The 21,619-nt window shown below is 47.5% G+C and overlaps 1 protein-coding gene across 3 annotated transcripts in view; it reads right to left on the reverse strand.

The window, feature by feature from the left end:
* The window catches only part of EFR3B (EFR3 homolog B), an 88,531-nt gene that overhangs the window by 40,948 nt on the left and 25,964 nt on the right, over positions 1 to 21,619 (reverse strand). For all 3 annotated transcript variants that reach the window (XM_057558699.1, XM_057558698.1, XM_057558697.1), the window contains exons 2-3: positions 10,921 to 10,997; positions 9,767 to 9,894 (exon numbers count right to left, since the gene is read on the reverse strand). In XM_057558699.1, coding sequence (XP_057414682.1) covers positions 9,767 to 9,894; positions 10,921 to 10,997 — 205 coding nt within the window. The remainder of the gene's footprint in view (positions 1 to 9,766; positions 9,895 to 10,920; positions 10,998 to 21,619) is intronic.

Consider the following 21,619-nt stretch of genomic DNA (forward strand, 5'->3'; position numbering starts at 1 on the left):
CTCCAGCCCAGCCCTGAGAAGCAGAATGAAGCAGAGCTGGAAGGGAGCCTAGAGATGAATTCATCCAGCCCCTTATTTTATGAATAACATGAACGTGAGGACAGACGAGGTATACCATTTCATGAGGAAATACAAGCAGAAAGAATTGATGCCCAGGAGAGCAGCTTCTGAACTCAAACCCAGTGAGGTCAGAGAATTACTCAATCAAAGTCAAGACGTGTTTGTTGACACTGTCCTCGTCAGTGCAGGGGTGTAAGGATGAAGAAGTCCTTTAACTTAAGGAGCATAGAGTGGGAGGGATAAGATAAATACACAGATATCTCCTCTAAAGGGAAAATAAGAAATGTTACCAAAAAAAATGACATCCCACGAGGGTTCCAAAGAAGGAAAGAGGCTCTAGTGGGGAGGAAGCAAAGAACTTAATGAAGAAAGTTTATGAAGAATCTGAAATGGGCCTGAGGACCAGCCAACTGCAAATGTTAAGGAACATAAAATTGCAATTTTAGTATTTGAAGACCTCAGGAGTTCTATAATGAAGTACTACTCAAACAATATGGTTGACAGAGTTACCATGTTTGAATGACACTCAGCTTGCCCAGGGAGCATTTTTACCTCATGGAGAATAAGATAGACACAGAATGAAAATTCTTTTCTCCTTATGAAGAAGGTGCTCTGTGTCAATTCTAAGTCTCTAACTACTTAATTATTCTAAAGACTAAAACCCGAGTGAATATTTTCACAAACTAGGAACACACGACATCCAACGGTGAAGAGCTGCCCATCCCATTTTTTGACAACCAAATGAACACCTCTTTATATTTCAAGCAAACCCTAATAACCTCTATCCTTTATTCACAATTCTACTTTTAGAAGCAGCAAAAAAGAGAGCTGAATCTTCTCCTACCTGCCAGCCCTTCAACCACATGAAAACAACAATCTCATTTACCATGTTCTTCTCTTCTCCATGCTAAAAATACCCAGCCCTGGGAATTCCCTGGTGATCCAGTGGTTAGGACTCTGCGCTTTCACTGCTGATGGCCCGGGATCAATCCCTGGTTGGGGAACTAAGACTCCCACAAGCCTTGCAGCGTGGCCAAAAAAATAAAATAAAATAAAAAATAAAAATGCCCAATCCTTTCCAGACTAGCCTTTGCAGGACAACCCCCAATTACTGTCTTCTTCAATGCCTCTCTTAAATCCCAAGAAAAAGGTCACAAATCAAATTCCTACTGAGAATCAGGAATACACATCTAAGCTCAAACCCAACATTCGTTCCACGATAGTGACATAATGAGCATATGGTCAGGTAAGGCACCTCATGAAAGATACACCCCCTACTTACCAAGCATTTGCATTCTAAAGAAAGCAAGGCAGACATTCATAGAGAAAGGTTATCTTTTAACTTCTAATAAGGGAGACTCTGCAAAACTCTTCTGGTTAAAATCTTTACAGTTTTCATTAAGGAGTTAGGTGTCTGGGGCAGAATGCTAAATGTCTCCCCTGGAATCTATTTTTGCCCTTTTCACTAGTCATTTAGAAGTTTAGCTGAGCTGTGGCTGCTCGCTGGGAACATTTCCCAGCCTCTCCTGCTGCTAGGTGAGGCCGCATGACTTACATGTTGCCGTTAAAATGAGAGGGAGTGATGCAAGCAACGTCAGCACTGCTTGCTTAAAAGACAGGATTATCCTCCGGGTCCTCTCTTCCCTCTTCCTGCTGGCTGCAGAGTGGCAGCAAATGGATGGCCAGAGGTGAAAGCCCCGGATGACCTCACGGAGCAGAGCCCACCAACCCAGACTGGACTATTGCATGAGAGAGAGAGAAAAAATATTTCCGTATTGCTGGAGCCATTGTATTTTCAAGTCTCTTTATACCCTAAATAACACAAGTATCTGATAATCAGGTTTAGGAGTGCTTTAGAAACTTGAGGGCACAAATAAAAGTGAATCCTGAGCAATCCAAAGCAACTCAAGGCACTGCCCTCACAGGAAAGAGAAGTAAGGGCTGAACACGACTCCATCCTGCAAGAGGGGAGATCAGGCAGACTCCGTGTACTCGGAGTGTGGCTCGTGTGCCCATTACAGGGTGGCGATCCCTCTACTCATAGAGCCATGTGGAACACAGGAAGTACTTCCTGATGCAAACAAAATGCAAGCAAGGTGGAGTGAGTGGAGAACTCCAAACCTACCTGGGTGCTAAGGAGTCAGCCTGATGCCTCTTAAGTCAAAGCAAGTAGCAAAAGTCCTCCTTTTAAGAAGCTGCCTAGAGGGACTTCTCTGGTGGTCCAGTGGTTAAGAATCCGCCTTCCAATGCAGGGCACACTGGTTCGATCCCTGGTCGGGTAACTAAGATCCCACGTACTGCAGGCAACTAAGCCCTCACGCTGCAGCTACTGAGCCCACGCGCCACAACGAAAGACCCCGCGTGCCACAACGAAGATCCCGTGTGCCACAACTAAGACCCGAAGCAGCCAAAAAAAAAATACAAATTAAAAAAAAAAAAAAAGCTGCCTAGTGTCAGGTTTATATGCCGTGTATATAATAGGGGATGAATTAAAAGATTTATCCTTTATGTTTTGATCCAAATCATATCTCTTTGAAGGTTAGGCAGATAGTACAAAACTCTTGATTAGCTAGTCTTTGTTTTTGTTTTAAAACAGAGTTTGGTTAAATAAAAAGAATGCACAGGAAGCATGACTATAGGATGATTTCTGAAGATACTACAAAACCACAACACAAAGCTCCACAAAGCTCTCGTGGCAGCCACTCAGTTTCAGACATTGTGCATCTGAACTGCCTCACACATAAGCCAGCTTTGCAAATCCATGTGTATAAAAGTAACAGCAGTCATGACGTTTTCTAAATGTCCTTTTTTAAAGACATCAGTCACCATTTCTTCAGTACCCTTGCCCTAACTTCTTTACCAAACAGCCATAAGTAAAACAGCCTCTCTACTCTGAAACTTTCCTTCTCACTTTTGTAAAATGTTTATTTCTTTTATCTATATGAACTGAGTCAGCTATTATTATTGTTTAATATTATTAAATTAAAATATTATTAAATATCATCAAATAGCTGTCTCTGGGCACATTCACAAATGGATCTGGTCATGCTCTTACCTACAGAGCGTCTTTCAAGTACAAAGGCAGCATTGGGTGTTTGGGCTCCTTTGGTGAACTAGAGCCACATCCCTCCTGCTCTGGAGGGCCCGCCGGTCCTCGATAGCCTTGCCCTTCACAGGATGTCACAGCCACAGTTCAGCATACCTGTCGTGCCTTGCAGACCCAGGCCTGGCATGTTCCGGGTCCACTGTATAGGCCGTGAAGCAGACTGATTCCTGCAGGGTTGGGGAAGCAGTCTGGGCCGGGGCCCTTCCAAAGGGACAGGTTTTCCCTGCAGAGAAACCTGAACACATTCTGGCAACCAAACATGGCGGATGGGAAATGGGAGCAGGCAGCATGGAATTCTCTTCTTCTATGAATCATCCCAGCATCCTTCTGCATGAAGGGTTTCACCATTATTTTATAGAGTTTAAATGAGGGAAAGGAAGGGGCGGGGTGGGGTTTGGCAAGAGAAGAAACCAGAAGGCCTCCCAAACCCCAGAGCTTAGATTGCTGTTTTTCCCTTTCCTGTAAAAAAATTCCCAGAAAATCCTGATAAGGAAAACCATCCTTTGCTAGCCAGAAAAAAAAAAAAAAAATTGGCTACTGACCAGGAGTGGAAATTTTGATGGAAAGTGAAAATTATGGTAGAAGTGAAACAGAAAAGTAAGAAAGTTTAAGGCCTAGTTCTCTGAATACACACTCCTTCAATCCCCATCTTTGATCCCAACACTAAGGATGGAAGGATTATAATTGCGAACTTGAACTTTTCAAAGTATCTTAGAAGATTAGAAGTCAATGGGCTTTGGAACCTCCTGCTCGCTGCGTTGGTCCTATCTTATCATAACCTTCCTGGGTACATCTTATCCATTAAGTCTATACTTTCAAAGGGAATAGAGCACGGGCTTCTCAGGGTAATGTCCACTTAATAGGACTGGGGCCAAATAGGTTAGTCTCAGCAGAGATCTGTTCTGGGCTTGGTATCCTGAAAGGAGTCCAGTGTAATAATAGGTCTGAGAAACTGGCCTGGGCTTCCCTGGTGGCGCAGTGGTTAAGAATCTGCCTGCCAGGCTTCCCTGGTGGTGCAGTGGTTGAGAATCTGCCTGCCAATGCAGGGGACACGGGCTCGAGCCCTGGTCTGGGAAGATCCCACATGCCGCGGAGCAACGAGGCCCATGAGCCACAACTACTGAGCCTGCGCGTCTGGAGCGTGTGCTCCGCAACAAGAGAGACTGCGGTAGTGAGAGGCCCGCGCACCGCGATGAAGAGTGGTCCCCGCTTGCCGCAACTAGAGAAAGCCCTTGCACAGAAACGAAGACCCAACACAGCCATAAATAAATTTTTAAAAAAATAAATAAATAAAAAGTTAAATGTTATTTAAAAAAAAAAAAAAAAGAATCTGCCTGCCAATGCGGGGAACACGGGTTCAAGCCCTGGTCCGGGAAGATCCCACATGCCGCGGAGCAACTAAGCCCGTGTGCCACAACTACTGAGCCTGCGCTCTAGAGCCCGCGAGCCACAACTACTGAAGCCCGCGCACCTAGAGCCCGTGCTCCGCAACAAGAGAAGCCACCGCAATGAGAAGCCCGCGCATCACAATGAAGGGTAGCCCCCGCTCTCTGCAACTAGAAAAGCCCGCGCGCAGCAACGAAGACCCAACACAGCCAAAAATAAATTAAATTAAAAAAAAAAAAAAAAAAGAAACTGGCCTGACTGGGTAGTTGGAACAGGATGGGGAAGAAAGGAGCTGGTGAGGACTAGCCCACCACAGGGGCCCAAGGGAGAAGGCAAGAGCAGGGCACGGACCACAGCAGCAGGTGATGACCAAGGATCTTGGATCCACTAGTAGGGCTTCCCAGTAGGTGAAGAAAGCAGAACTCAAGGAATCTGGGATGGATTGGGGTTCACAGGCAGCAACTGAGGTCAGGAGAGGCTACTCAGCAGGTTATAACAACAGGAACTCAGGGTCATGGGCCAACCAAAGCAGAAGGTGAATTATAACAAGTGAGGAAAATACACAGGGGGCCTGGTGCTTAGGAGTGAGGCAGGAAATACCTTGAATTGAATTTCAGAACAGGCTTGAAAAAGCAGGTGTTCTGCTTGAACACCTTCCACTCAGTCAGGAGTGGGCTTAGGAGCCTCCAGGAAAGGAGGAACTGGCAGTCAAAGTCTGAGAACCAGACTTGGTTGGAGAGGAAAGCAGATCTAGGGTCAGAGATGGGAACCAGCACACAGAGAGAGGGGGCAGCTTTAGCAGGGCCAGTCATTGCCCAAGAATCACTCAAAGAGCCTTGACAAAGAACCTCTTATTCTAGGCAGTCTGAATGTATTTAGTCATGTCCCCACTGCTGGACAGAAACTTCTGGGTTTTAGGAGCCAGAAGTAGGGGTTGACCTCAGCCAAGGGAGGGAAGGATGAACCTCCTCATCTAGTAGGAACCTGTGACATCTCTGTCTGAAGGGTCAGCTCCGTCCTCCAACCAGGTTCAGGGTCCTTCTGGGGACAGTGTATCTCTTGGGAGCCCCACCAGGTCAGCTCCAGGGTCAGTCTCCACAGGGAGTAGCCCACCCCTCTTTGGCATGGGCGTCTCCATCCTCCAGGCACTGGGGAACCTGACAGATTCTAATGTGGCCTTCTGAACATGGTCATTGCTCCATGGTCATTGTCAGCTGACCCTGAATCTCACCCAGCACCGCCGTTACCTCCCTTGCTCTCCAGTTTCTAGGGGTGTTCTAGCAGTTGGGCTGAACTGGAAGGAGAAAAATATGAAGAATTCTCACTTTTTGCTGCTCTGCACATCACTGCCCATTATGGCCCACACTGAGGAGCAATACCTTGAAATTCGTATCTTATCCTCTCTCTGCCCACATTTGGTTATCACCCTTGATGCTAAACACATACGAGCAGAGGAGGGTGGATCTGCCACTGGGTCCAACACCCAAGGTTCACGTCCACATGGTCAAACCATAAACACAGACACCTGCATGATGGTAGGGAGACAGCTCCTCGGACTGTCTGCAGGTAAATATTTCGCTCTTCCAAAGCTGCCATCAGTGATTAGGACAATGATGATGAATGTGGCATTGGGTAAGGAAAGACGGGGAGGGAGAGGAGAGAGAACAGGAGAACAGATCTAACAGATTTTTCTTCTCCGAATATTTGTGATTAGAGCCCCCAGTGAGGCCGTCAAGGCTTTAAATACTTAGATGCTGCAATGGCTATTTTTAACAGAACGATACCAATTTTGAGTTGCAGTTCTAAGGGCAGTGGAATGTTTCTAAGTGGCTCTGCTGGCTACAGGACATTTTTTACTGAGAGAACCATCGCTGCAGAGAGGGCAGGAAAAATTAGTATTAAATGTTTAATGGTATTGCTTGCATATTAGTTTCAGGTTCAGTCTAGGATAAAGTCATTTTTACTTGCTTGAGCCTGCTTTATAAAATGTCAAGGCGATTTATATAATCAGCATGTTCATTATATTCATGCCCTTTTTCCTGAGCGTGTAACCTAATTTTATTATAGAAAGGGATCATAGAAATGAATTGTTTCCGGTCTTGCTTTTATACCAGGGATAGCTTGATGTAAGCGTGGCTGGTGGCTCCTGTGGAGGTGTGGACCTCTATACGCTGTCAGCACAATGCAGATCTTTACACTCTGGTTCTCACTCCACCTTCCTCACCAGGAGGAAGGGACCTTGGAGGGTGATGGGGCTGATGGATGGTAGTAGTGGGGGAAAGAGCGTCCAGGGGAGAGATCACTGCAAAGGCTCAGAGGCCAGAAAGCCAGGGGGGATGGTCAGCTAGTCCAGCTAGTAGTGTGGGGCAGGTGTGGCAGCTGTGGCAGGTGTGGCTGGGTTAAAGGTAAGTTGGGGGCAGGTAGTGGAGGAGCCCAGAAATCAAGCTGAGACCTTGGATTGTACGCTAAAGAAGCCAGGAAAGTATAGCTTGGTCTGTGTTTTGAAGATCATAGTGTTGATCTGGAAGGGCCAGTACAGGAAAGATGGGAAGGAGGGAGACAATTTTCAAGGCCACTGCCATAATCCGGAGCCTGCATCAGGAGAAAGGTAGGAGCAGAGGAAAGTAGAGGATGGACATAAAAGGCTTCATAGAGAACAGAACCAATGGGACTTAGGAACAACTGCCCTAGATCTACCCTTCCCTTTGCTCCAACAGCCGTGCCACCAGGGACATCTTAAAGCTCTCTTTACATCCAGCCCCACTCCAGATTGTGGCATGACGGTAGCGTAAAAAATATGGTATGTCCTGCCATTGACTTTTTTCATTGAAGAAGTAATACATGCTCAATAGATAATATTTAGGAAACACAAAAATGTAGATAGAAACCAAAAACCCCAGCCACATTTTCACAAAATATTGAGTACTCAATATTTTGGCATATTTATTTTTACTGTATTTTCCAGGCATTGAGATTTGTTATTGTTTTTAACTTGATTTAAGTACTGTGTATATAAGTATGTATTCTATTTTTCATTTACTTATGGCATTTTCCATATTATGTGGAAAGTATGTTTATAAACATCATTTTTATTGACTAGGTAACATTTCCTGAAGCGATAAACACCATAATTTACTATTCTCCTCTAGTTGGGCATTTAAGTTACTTCCATCTTTTCAATATTATAAAAATTACCATAATGAACATCTCTGTATGTAAAGTTAGATTATAGATAAGATTGATAAGGTGGGATAGATGAATAGAAATGGAATTACTGGATCAAAGGGCATAAGTGTTTTTGAAGCTCTTGACATATATTTCAAAATTACTTTCTAGAAAGCTTCAACCAATTTGCACTCATTCTAGAAAAGTATGAAAATGCCTCTCATTTTGCCATCCTTGGGTTAACACCGGAAATTATATATACTTTTTTTTAAAAAATCAATTTGATAAGTGAAGGTGGTATCTTAGTATTTCAATCTACATATTTGGCTGTTAAATCTATTGATCAGGGACTTCCCTGGTGGCGCAGTGGTTAAGAATCTGCCTGATGCAGGCGACACGGGTTCGAGCCCTGGTCTGGGAAGATCCCACATGCAGTGGAGCAACTAAGCCCGTGCGCCACAACTACTGAGCCTGCGCTCTAGAGCTTGCGAGCCACAACTACTGAGCCACATGCCACAACTACTGAAGCCTGTGCGCCTAGAGCCTGTGCTCCACAACAGAAGAAGCCACCGCAATGAGAAGCCCGCATACTGCAACAAAGAGTAGCCCCCGCTTGCCACAACTAGAGAAAGCCCGCACGGAGCAACGAAGACCCCATACAGCCAAAAATAAATAAAATAAATAAATTAATTTAAAAAAATCTATTGATCAGTCATTTTCTTTAAGATTCCTCTCTCTTCTAAATGCAGCAAGTCCTTCCCTCCTAGAAGACAGATAAATACTTCACTTAAGTGTATTTTTTTTTAAATCAAGTTACATAACTTTTTAAAAAAAATATTTATTTATTTATTTGGCTGCGTTGGGTCTTTGCTGCGGCACTCGGGATCTTCGTTGTGCCATGTGGGATTTTTCATTGCGGCGCGTGGGCTTCTCTCTAGTTGCGGCGCGCGGGTTCCAGACTGCGTGGGCTCTGTAGTTTGCGGCACACCGGCTCTCTAGTTGAGGCGCATGAGCTCAGTAGTTGTGGCACACGGGCTTAGTTGCCCTGTGCCATGTGGGATCTTAGTTTCCCCACCAGGGGTCGAACCCACGTCTCCTGCATTGGAAGGCAGATTCTTTACCACTGGACCACCAGGGAAGTCCCTAAGTGTTTTTTTAAGGGACAAATTACCCCTAACCTTGCTTTCCCACTAGAATGTAGATGGTTCCTCCTTGCTTTTTTAAAAAAAATTTATTTATTTTTGGCCACACCACACGGCATGCGGGATCTTAGTTCCCCCGCCAGGGATGGAATCCGTGCCCCCTGCAGTGGTAGGGCGGCGTCTTAACCACTGGACCACCAGGGAAGTCCCTCCTTGCTTTTTAAGAGAGTAAGCTGAATGAGGCAGGGTGGGTTTGATGAGAATAACGGCACATTCTGTGTTCAGTGGTGTATGAGGGCTTCTGGATAGAGACATGGGGGTAAATGGAGGTTAACAGAGGTGCTCCTAGGAAGCCAACACCCGCTTCTTCCCAAATCTTGGCAACAGCGTCACATTTTACCCTTTGGAAAAGCACAGGGAACCCACTCCTCACTCCCAGTCCCCATCTTCTCAGGCTGTTCAACAATCCAGTCTATTATCATTTCTTAAAAGGACGCTGGGACTTCCCTGGTGGCGCAGTGGTTGAGAATCCGCCTGCCAATACAGGAGACACAGGTTCCATCCCTGGTCCGGGAAGACCCCACGTGTCGCAGAGCAACTAACCCCGTGCGCCACAACTACTGAGCCTGCGCTCTAGAGCCCACGAGCCACAACTCCTGAGCCCGCGTGCCACAACTACTGAAGCCCGTGCACCTAGAGCCCGCGTTCCGAAACAAGAGAAGCCATCACAATGAGAAGCTCGTGCACCGCAACAAAGAGTAGCCCCTGCTCACAGCAACTAGAGAAAGCCCGTGCACATCAAAGAAGACCCAAAGCAGCCAAAAATAAATAAATAAAAGGACCCTATGTTTTGCCCTGAAAATATATAGTTTCTTCAAATCTCTCTCCACCCTCCCATACTACTTACCCATATCGATGACGACCCACGTCACGGATGAGCCTCTCAGAGAGGTAGGCGCCAATGCGATCGAGCTTTTCTGGAGCTGACAGGGCGTAGAAGGTCAGCTTCTCCATGTTGGTCTTCACCAGGCCATCCTGTAAAAGACAGATTATCCTCACTGTGGCCATGCGATGGCTAGAAGAGTTCAAGTCTAAAGGTAAATGGTCATTCAACTTAATCAACATTTACCAGAGTGCCAATCATGTATGCGACACACACATGTGGGTTTTGGGGATCTATAGATGATTAAAACATAGACCCTGCTCTCCAGGAACTCACAATTTCACCCAAAGTGTGATGGCTATAAGCAAAAATAGTCAGTGATATAAATGTACATATGTGTGTGCATGTGTACACTATATGTATTTACATATGTATATGTGTATGTACATGAAAGTATATATGTGTGTGTGTATATGTGTGTATATGAATGGATGACAAGTCTTCAATGAAAGCAATGCAGAATTAAAACGTATTGGATATCCAACATCAAGACGTGAACAGGAAGAAGGCAGCTCTGCAGCTTTCAGGGAAATGTCCAGAGGATGCTGGAAATGTGACCCTCCACTGCCTATCAAGAAGAGGTCATTGATTTCCAGAAAAGAAGTCAAGTACGTCAGACCCTTTCCGAAACCACATAACCCATAATGCAGCCTGACCGTAGAGTGGCAGCTTGGAAACCAAGAAGCCAGGTGTCCCCTGTGCCCACCTGACACCTGGCAGATACCAGAGGGAGCGTGGAGAAGACACGAGCTCCAGAGCCAAAACCCAAGAAGGGAAATTCTCACACCTGACAACAGGGAAATAGTACCATTCAGAGTTAGTGGCTCAAGGAACTATCACCCAGAGAGACATGAGTGAAGAAAATGCTCAGCAGTGGCCAGAAGCACCGAGCACACCAAGACACATTTCCAGAGCCCTCTACAGATCCTGCCTTCAGAGGGGTCCAAAGCTCCTCAGCCTTCAGGCTCCCAGCTGCCTCTGGTCACCGATGGGGCCGTGGCCGTGGTTTCGGTGTGTCTGAGTGAGCCCCGGGGCCTGCCTTCCCTCGGAGCAGCCCCCAGGGCCCTGGATGGGGTGAGGTGGTGAGAGGCGTGCTGGCGGCAGGAGACGTGACCCACCTCGGGATCCTCAGGGAAGATGTTGTCCACCAGCCTTTTGTACCTGGGGCGCAGGGCACCGCAGCAGCCGCACACACCTGCAACGGCAACGAGAAACACCGGGGAGCTAAGCCTCCTGGTTAGGCTGAGGGGACCATGTTGGGCGGTTTGTGAGAAACCAGGCCCAGGCTGGAACAGAAGGGTCCCTCCCTTAGAGCGCCAGGGCCTCGGTCCTTCCCACTGCTTCCCCAGCCCCAGCCCCACTCCAAGACGTCTGCCTTTTCCGCTGGGTGTCTTTGCTTGGAAATCAGGCATAGGTGCCAGCTGACCAGCACCTGTTCAGGAAGCCAAGCCATAGAACACACACATGTGTGCACACATGTGTGCACACATGCACACGCACACGCACGAACACACACAATCCCACACACCCACTCACACCCACACACGCTCACACCCACACACACACTCACACACACCCACACACAACCACACTCCCACACCCACACACACTCTCACACACACACGCATGCACACACACCCCACCCCCACACACAACCACACCCACACTCACAGACCCACTCACACCCACACACTCCCACACACCTCACACACCCACACATTCACTATCACACATCCACACTCACCCACATCCACACTCACACATACACACACACGCACACACTCTCACGCACACCCCACCCCCACACACAACCACCCCCACACTCACACACACTCACACACTCCCCCACCCCCCCACACACACCCCCACACTCCCCCCCACACCCACACACACACCCACTCTCTCTCACACACACACACACTCACTCTCTCTCACACACACACCCACACACACTCACTCTCTCTCTCTCACACACACACCCACACCCCCCCACACACACACACTCTCTCTCTGGGACAAGACTATAAAACTGTCTCCTGCAGCCCAAGACTCTTCCCCAGTGTCCTGGAAGATGGACACATCTTCCACCTTCGCTTGGAAGAGCGGTTGCTGCACCTACCCTGCCCCCTCGCTTGATCCCCACTTCTGTTCTACTCTGGTCCTCAATCTCCTTTACCATCCTCTCTCTTGGGGTCATTTCCATTATAGAATGTTATGTGAAACTATGATAAATTAACACTGACATTAATTATTAACATTTGAAAATGCATCTTTAATGCAGCGTGACTGCAGTGTCTGAAAGCCTTGGTGTTTGAGAGTTGGAGGGCTTCGGGGGGCCACCAGTCGGTGGTTCTCACCACTAGCCCTCCCCCACCCCGGGAGGTTCTCACTAGTCTGGGGCAAAATGAAAAAAACTAAGAATAATGTACTACGTTTTCAGAAAGCTGAAGACTGACATGAGCTCCCTCTTTGTATTTTGGTGCCGTGAAATGACAGTGTTAGGAAATCAGTGCTAATAAAACAAACCTTGGGAAAATAAAAAGTTGATGAGTCTAGGTCCCACCGTGAAAAAATTTCAGTTGGAACCACTGATCTCCTCCCTTCCTCCTGACACAGACGCCTCCCCTGGGACATGCCAGCCACACCCTCCCTGCATTGGGGAGGGAAGGGGATGGCAGGGAAGGGCCTGGGAAAGTACCCCCCCAGCAAAAAATAATTGCCTCCTCATTCTACCAATTAACGCTTAAATCTGTTTGTACAAATGCTTTACTTGAAATGCAAATGTGCCCTGGAAGGATCAAGCCTATGGGTCATTCAGAAAAGAATGAATTACTTTAGTGGGAATTACTTAAATCACACAAAGAGCCACAAAGAGCTTTACAGCAGCGGCGAGCACGGCGCCTCTCCAGGACCAGGATGGGGAGGGCGTGAGGGCAGCACCACCAGGAGGAGAAAGGAACCGCGATCTGGGCTCCAGGGGAGACTCGGTTGTTAGGGGATGAGCGTGTCCTTGGAGAAGCCAAGGGGCACCCTGAGGACAGGATATCAGATTTGCGATATCCAGGCACTACTGGGATCCCTGTGTGGCCCCAGCCTCCCACCCCCCCGGGCACAGGGAGGATTGTGGACCTAATCCTCGGCTGCAAACCGGACTCTGGGTTCGGTCTCTCTGGGCTGGGCTGGCACTGGCGTCTCCCCATCTCCTCCCTGCCTCTGCCTGGGAGAAGGTGTCCGGGCTCCAGCTGGCTGGCATCCAGGACTATTTCTTGTGACAGGACAGGTCCCTGGGGCCCCTGGCCTCAAGGCCCAGGATTTAAACCTGCCCTCCTGCCCTCTCTCTGCCCACTGTGGCTGTCGGCACGCTCCTTCCCAGGATGCCCAGTGGCACATGCCCTACATGCTCCCTAAAACAGGAACACTGGCCCTTTGCATTTTAAGGGAGTGAGAACTAGAGACAATGAGAAATTAGGGCCCCCAAACCCCAATGTCAGTCCCTTCTTCAAACCTTTCTGAAGGGCCCGCGAGCTGGGACCGGCCCTGGACAGAGGACGAGCTCATGGTCGTTAGAAACCCCAACTTGTTGCGAAAGCACAAGCCCATTTTGGGTACTCAGGGTAGAAACCTCTGTGCAGGGGCTCCCCATCCCAGCACAGAGGCCACGACGCAGGGCCTCCATGGGAACCCATTGCATTCGAGGCCCAGGCGTTCTCCCGCCTGTGGGGAGAGGTGAGAAGGCCAGAGAGCAAAAGATGGGAGCAGGTGCCCCTATCAGCAGAGCTGCACTGCTTTCGGGTGCTTCCTGACCTACACCCTGGCGGTTCCTTCTAGTCTGTTCTTTCTTTCCAACCTCCTCAGACCCTTGGAGGGCAGCGGCATGGGTTTCGAATCAAATCCTGGCACTGCTGCTTCCTAGATGTGTGGTGTTGGGCAGGTAATGACATTCTGTGTGCGCGGTGTCCTGGGCTTAGCACACGGGGCTGCTGTGAGGCCACAGTGAGTTTATGCAGCAAAGCACTCAGAGCAGGGCCGGCCTGCTAGCACCCAGTGCAGGTCCCCGCCAGCTGCTCTCCCCTCTGCATTCCCCAGCCCAGGGCAGCTGAGCCCTTCCTGAACTGCTAGCTGGTCGGTGCTGGCTGGTACATCTTAGTGTGGCTTCCCCACTGACCACTTACTCAGCTATGGTGAGCAAGGTCAAGGGGCAGCTGAAGGCCTAAGAAGGAAGAATCCCAGAACGTTCCCAGAAGATCAAACTTCACTAGCCTGTGGGTCTGAAATGATAATCTGACCTCAACCTCCAGTCACTGCCTGGCCACCTTCTCAAAGCCAGCATCCCTGAACTTTCCTGCCTCAGCATCAGCTCCACAAACCTCAATGCAAATGTGACATGTTACCAGCACACACAACAGACTGGAGCCAAATGCTGTTGAGAGATAAAGCAAGAGGCTCACTGGAGAGAACCCATAGGACTGGACATTGGAGGGTTGCCAGGAGAGAAGTTATGGTGGGTAACTAAAAAGCATTCGTCAGAAAAAGGGTCTGTGGACAAATAAATCTATGAAACCTGGCACACCAAATCCCCCATTTCAGATTTGCAGGCAAATAAGCTTATTAAAGCCTCTGAAGAGTCATAAGGTAAAGAAATCTATTTAAATTTGTTCAAATCAACATCTCCCCATTTTTCACTGTTATAAATAGCAGCATGATGAATACTTTTAATATTTTTTTTTCAAGGCATATGTATTGGCTACTGTGTGGGAACAGAAAGGTATATACTACTATAAATGGAGTACATTGGAAACTGCTAATTTTAGAGTTCAAAAAGTCCTGGGTTCAAGTCCTGGTTCTGCCATTTGATCTTTGAGACTCAGTTTCCTCATCAATATAATAAGAGGAGATTTTCCCTAAGGTACAATTCTATGATTGAAGTCCCAGACCATTTGCAATAGAATCTGGAAAGGGAGAAATCACCTTGAGCTCTGCTGGTTGGGGGAAGGCTTCCCAGGAGAGGAGGGGCAAGAAGACGTGGGGCAGGATTCACAGAGGTGAAAAGGACAGTGGGTACTTTATTCTTTATGTGCCAGACACAGCGCTAAAATACTTTACAAGCATCAACTCATTTAACCCTTACAGCAACTCCATGGGGTAGGTATTGTTTTTATCCCCATTTTACAGATGTGGAAGCTGAGGCACCAAAAGGTTAAGTTACCTGCCTAGAGCCACACAGCTAATAAGTGGCAGGATTTGAACCCCCAAAATCTACCTCTAGGGGCTACGATGTTCTTCAGTACTATACCAGGGAAGAGATGCATTAGCTAGGGAACTAGGGAAGGCTTATACAGAAAGGGAAAGACCACTAGGGCAGTGCATCTTGAGGGAAACCACAATATGTCAACCCAAAATATGCCTCTTTGACATAAAAATTGTCTTGAGCTGAAGGCAATTAAGTGGCAGCAAAAGGCTCCCCCTTTTCTGCCTAAAGAGGGGAAATAAATGCTCCTTTTACTGGAGACAGACTTTGAAGAAGTCACCAGAGGAATCTGCAAACAAACCTTGTTAAACTAACCCTTATCTTCCTAGTTATTTCCTCACCATTCACTACCCATAGCCCAAACCCCTTTGTCTGGTCAGTTCTTCACAAATGTATTGTTTCTTTGTCTAAAAGGTATAAAATCTTCCTGCTCTGGTTACTTCTTTGGGTCTTCATTCTCTTGTGAAGGCTCCCATGTAAAAATTCAATCAAATTTATATGCTTTTCTCCTGTTAATCTGTCTTTGTCAGTTTAATTTTCAGACCCAGCCAGGGACCCTCAGAGGGTCAAAGAAAACTTTTTCCTCCTCTATAATTTCAAACTGTAAAGTGCACATTCGTCATTTGGGGATCTTATTAAAATGCAAATTCTGCTTCAGCAGAGCAGGGGTGGGGCCTGAGACTCTGCATTCCCACCAGACTCCAGGTGATGCTGATGGCCGTGGCCCAGGGACCACACTTTGAGTCTGCAAGCCACCAGAGCACAGTGGCTAAGAATTTGGGCTCTGGAGTCAGACAGGCTTAGGATGACATCCCAGCTCTTCCAATTTCTTATTGTTTGATCTTGAATAAGTTACTTAACCTAAACCCAAGTTTCCTCATATGAAAAATGAAGATGATAATGGTTCCTTCTCAGAGGGCTGTGGTGAGGATTAAATAACATCTCCCTGGCTCCTTTTTCCCTTCTAACTCCCTTGAAGGAAAGATACAGAGGACCAGGCTGTGGTCAGACTGAGGACAGCCTTGAACAACAGGCTGAAGAGTTTAGGTTTTGCCTAAATTAACCGGGAGCTCTGGGAGCCTCGTGAACAGTGGGTGACATCAAAGATCAGTCCAGAGGTGGCATGCAAGATGGGATTGGACACAGAGATTTAAGGCAGAGATGTGTGAGTGAATCGCCCCAGGTCAGGGGCAAATACCTGAACTGAGTGATGTTATCAGGATGGGAGAGCAAGGGGTGGAATCAGCAAGACTTGAGGAGCTCTGTGAGGAGCAACAGGAGGAAGGCACAAAAGATGACTGTGGGCTTTCCGGTCCAGCGACCAGAGACCGCAACCCCCTTGACTGAAATGGAGAAGAGAGAGGTAGCTGGGGCTGGGGGGAGTGGGGACATCTAGGTGGGATCATCCAGGTAGTTGTGAGGAGGGCTCAGACTCATGGGAGAGACCAGGGCTGGAGCTCTGAGGGTCACTGGCCCTCACTGACCACTGGTGTGTGAGAGAGGACCCGATTGCTCAGGGGAAAGAGGCAGGAGGAGCAGAGCCCCGGAGGATGGCCGCCCTGTCCACTCCCTCTGCCACTTTCTTCCTGTTTTCCCCACCCACTACTTTTCTGTAAAGCCTTTCACCTTTCTTTGCCTCATTTCTCTGCCCATTCCCTAAGGCCCTCCAAGCTAAGGCATTTGGGGACTTCACGCTGCTCACACTGAACCTGAAACAGGAGGGAAGGGGGCAGGGCACAACCCTTGAAAGAATGACATAGCCCGAGGACATGACATAAATTGATTAGAACCAAAGGAGTCCAAGTCAACTTCCACTAGACCTTGAGCCTCAGTATACGCTCACTGTAACACATCAGCAAGCTAAATGACCCATCCACAGGCCCTATGGCAGTTCCAAGACCGACCAAAAGGATCAAAAAGTGGGCGGTGGCCCAATTCCTGGAAATCCCCGCCCCTCCCCAAAATAGCTGGAATACTCCTCCCACTTATTAGCCTATGAAATTACCCACCCCTATAAAAACTGACAACCCCATACCCTGGTGCCGCTCTCACCTTCTGAGATGGCCCACGCTCTGTCTGTGGAATGTGTTTCCCTCTAAATAAATCCACTTCTTACCCATCACTTTGTCTCTCACTGAATTCTTTTTGCAATGAGACATCAAGAACCTTAAGTCTTGAAACCAGGTGTGTGATCTCAGTTGGAAGACTGTGGGTTTTGGCTGGGTTCGAGTCCCTGCCACCTGGGTTCAAGTCCCAATCAGGGTTTTGGCCGGGTTTGAGTCCCAGCACGTGGGTTCAAGTCCCAATCTGAGGTGCACGGTTTCAATCCCAGAAACATGCCCTTATTGGCACCCCCCCAACCCCCTGCTAAAATTCAAAGTCCCCTGTCTGATTATCTAATTCACGAGATGCTAGTAGCTGATCAATAGTCTTCCAGAGGGTATATGCATTAAGGCTTAAAGGCTTAAAAAAATAATCTCTAATAGTTGAACCTTGGAGACATTTGGGTGGGGAGGGTGTTTTATATGAGGAAACCAGTATACAAGTGTCTACAAACTGTTCTGATATGTTGAGCTCTGGAGTTTGTTTGTTTGTGTTTTAACCCTTTCACACCCAGTTTTAAGGAAAATAAGGTAAGGAAGCAAAGTTAATAGCCTTGTTTGGGGGGGGTGGGGAAAGTATAGAAAAAGTTAATAGTTTTTTGTTTGCTTTTAAGCAATCACAGTAACTTTCAAAAGAGAATGGGTAGACAACTATGAAGCCATATAGCTGACCATGTCCTGATTAAAGGAAAGAAACACAAGAAAGGATCATTGGGGAAAATAACCTAAAGCTATTTACCATCTTATCTGCTCTACTTTAAAAAGGGACCGATCATATGACTAAAGAGATTTTTTGCAGTCTCAGCCAAAAGTCAGAAAAGCTCCACACTTCCTGGGTAGGTAATCAAAGCAGCAAATAAAGGTCTCCTCTCTGATACCGCAAAGAGCCAGAGGGCTTGGTCAGGAGCCCCCAGCCTCTGGGTGCCAAAGCAGTTCAGGAGGTGACAGAAACCCACAGGCACCCCTAGAAAGCTTCCAACCAGAAAAAGGTGAATTCAAAGTAGCCACAACCAGGCCAGGGGGAAAAAAAAGCAAATAGAAGACATTAAAAAAGAAATCGAAAACAGGTCCTTGTTACGAGAGATTAAGTAATATATTTTCATGTATTTCTTTAGTCTTGCTTCTAATGGTATTTATTCTTAATGTTTGCACATAGAAGTATATGGAGTTCAACTCGCCATTTGCCTGTAAGAGAACCTTTTAAATTATGAGTCATTCTATTTCTAAGCGAGAAACACTCTCTACCAGGGCCCTCTCTCACTCTCTGGGGATCATGTCTGGCATATCCAGCCACGGATGCCAAAAGTAAATTTAATAAGGATCCTCTTCTGTCACTAGGACTTGACTTACCTAATATTTTTATACTTATTTTAAGAAAGAGAGGGAAACGTGATACGGCCAATTTCACTAGTATGTATGCAGCTGCTCTGGTCACTAAAACGTCATATCAGCGGGATTAACAGAGTGTCCAATGACACTCAGTGGCTTCATTTCAGTGGCTTGCTCCAACTTCAAAACTCTAAGAATGGTTAGACCTGCCCCAGTGGCCCGTCCTGTCATCTCCCGATAGTTCATCTGCCCCAACCTCAGGGGCCTCCTTGTACCATCCTGTCTCAGGGCCCTTGCACTTAATATTCCCCATCTGGAATGTTCCTCTCTATATCCTCCAGGATCCCATGCTCATTTCCTTAAAGCGTCTGCCCAAATGTCACCTGACTGTGGAGAACTTCCCTGACCATCATTCTTCTTTAATTTTCTATCCCTGATCTATTCCTGTTCGTAGCACTTTTCACCAACTGACATACTTCGTATGTGTCCACACTCTGTCTCCCCCACTCAAAGGTAAGTTCCTGGAGAGCAGGAGCCGTGCCTGTTTGTCCCTGCCTATCCCGGAGCCTGAACAGGGTCTAACCTGTGGCGAGGAGGAGGGAGAAATAGTCATACACATCTGTTGAATGAAGAAAGAGTGTGTGATTGGGAGGAAAGCAATCACGAATTTCTAAGTCAGTAAGAGGATGACAGGCATTTAGCAAAAGGTCTCTGAGTGCTTGCAGGACATTCTCCTAGGAGGACCCTTGGCTCCAGTTCCTAAATCCTGCCCAGGATTCTGGGGTTGCTGCCACCTGCGGCTAGGAGCCAAGCTCACTGGGGCCAATCCCCCTCCAGGTGTGTGTGGGGGAGGGGGACTTTGGGCAGTGGGTAGCCTGGAATCAGGGTTCCTTCTGCCCTGCCCCTGCCTCTGCCTCCCTCTGGCCCCCTGCCTGCTGGCCTCCAACCCCCTAAGCCCCGTTTGCTGTCTCCTGGCTTGGCCTGTGGCTAGTCCTGCGTCTCCGAGGAGGGGCCAGAGGTGATCCTCTGTGATTCTGGTGCACAGCCAGGATGAGAAGCACTGGCCCAGCTCTTTGCCTGGCAGCATGTGATGGCAGATCTCACAGCTGCTGGCAGCCTCCGTGGACTCTGGACCGCTCACTCAGCAGCAACTGTGTCTTCACACCTCCTTGCACGCTGCAGCCCTGTTTCTCCTTTGCTCTGCTTGCCTGATCCTATTTTCCCGACTGATCTGTCCGCTTGATCAGAGCTATCCACTACCTGGGGTGACTGGAGGTCTGAAACAAGCAAAAACTCTCAAACACTAAACACATCATGCTTTTCAACATCTAGGCCACTTCCCCCAAGTTCCCTATTTCTAACCCAGCATCACCTGCCAGGCCCCCTGAGATATAATATTAGTTCCTTTAGATTCCTTCCTCTCTTTATCACTGATCCAGCCTCTGTCATGCTGATCTTTAATAACTAAAAAATCCACAGTTTACCACCTCCTCTGTGCAAAGCACTAGGCCAAGCAACTTTATAAATATTTTGTATGTATAATACCCAAAACAAAACACTAAGGTTTGTACTATTATTCTTATTTTATAAAGCAGGATCAGAGAGGTCAGAAGCCCTGCCCAAAGTCACACAGCATGTGCCTTTCTGCAGTGAGGCTCCCCTAATTCTCCCATCACTTTCCCCAAAATACAACCTCAACAATTTCTTAGGTTCCTCTTGTGCTCTCCTTTGCCACAGCTACCATACTAGGACCCCTCCCTTACACCTGATATCCAGTCCTTGTAAATGCCACTCGGCCAGTCTCCTTGCTTCAAATCATTCTCTAGGTAGTTTAGAAGAAAATCTTTGCTTGATTTAGTTTGTTTCACAGCTAAGCCGTTTGTGTGGCTCACCGTTACACTACACGTCAACCCTTCCATTTGGCATTCAACAAAGGATGCCCTGTAAAAGTGGGGGTCTTTCCGTCTTCATGTCCTTCCTCCTGGCACAGCTCTTGTCCAGCAGCCAGAAGCCACATAGGAGTCCAGCTGTGAGAAGGGCTGGGTGGTCTGAGGAGCAGACTGGGGGAGCCATCCAGCCACGGAGAGCCCCACAGCTGCGGAGGAAAGGATGTTCAGGTGACAGGGACCGGGCAAAAACTGGAGACGGTAAAGGAGCAGGAAAGTCAGAGTCACGGTCCTGGGGGTCTTGAAGTCATCACACTGTGGGGGGCGGGGGGGCGCTGGCAGACCCCAGCACGTGCTGAGTGCTCCTTAGAAGACCTTCATTAATAACACCCAACTCTAGGTATTACTTCCCCTCTGCCAGCTAACTTCTGTATACCTCTTGTACCATATTATCTTACACAATCTTCTACCACTGCTTGCTCAGGCTGTTATTTCAGTGGGTGGTATTTTCTCCCCCCCACCAGATAAACTGTAAATTCCTCGGGTCTCATTTTCTTCTAACCTCAGTACAGTATTTGGAGCCCAGCAGGACTCGAGGAAAACTGGCATGACATGTGATGCCTTTGATCAGCGTGAGGTCCAGGGAAGTCACCTCCTCTCCTAGGCCTTGGTTTCCTTTTTATAAACATCAATGCCATTATTCCCATTCACCAAGAAAAATGCCTTTTTGCTTAAAATAGTTCATATTTATTTTCTTGGCTTTACAATCCCCTTGTAAAGGCAAGGGCTGGACTTGCTCGTCCCAACCAAAGCAAACTGAATTCTTTTTAAACAATTTACAATAAAATTTAACCCAAGGCTAATGGCACTGACACTCCTTTCAAATGAATTGGAGGAAACAGAACAAAGTTCAGAGAGAAAGGAGCGTTAGATTCAAGTACCTCCCGTGAGGACCAGGTCTTGTGTCCAGCTGATGTGAATTGAACTTCAGCACTTTGTACAGTACTCGCTGGGTCGGGTGGGGAAGAGGAAAATGTTTAAATATATAGATTCTGCCATCAAAGAACTTACTCTCTAGTTGGGGACATGAGACCCACCCACATTTAAAGTTGATGATGTGTCGCAATGAGACTAAGAAGTCCATAAAACTGAAGAAATCTCTGGGAGTTTGATGAGTCCAGGAAGGCTTCCTGGAAGAGGCAAGACCTGAGCTGGATCTCTATGGGTGGAAAGAGCTGGTAAGAACTGGCGA

This window comes from Balaenoptera acutorostrata, chromosome 12, assembly GCF_949987535.1.
Source record: "Balaenoptera acutorostrata chromosome 12, mBalAcu1.1, whole genome shotgun sequence".
Taxonomy (NCBI): Eukaryota; Metazoa; Chordata; class Mammalia; order Artiodactyla; family Balaenopteridae; genus Balaenoptera; species Balaenoptera acutorostrata.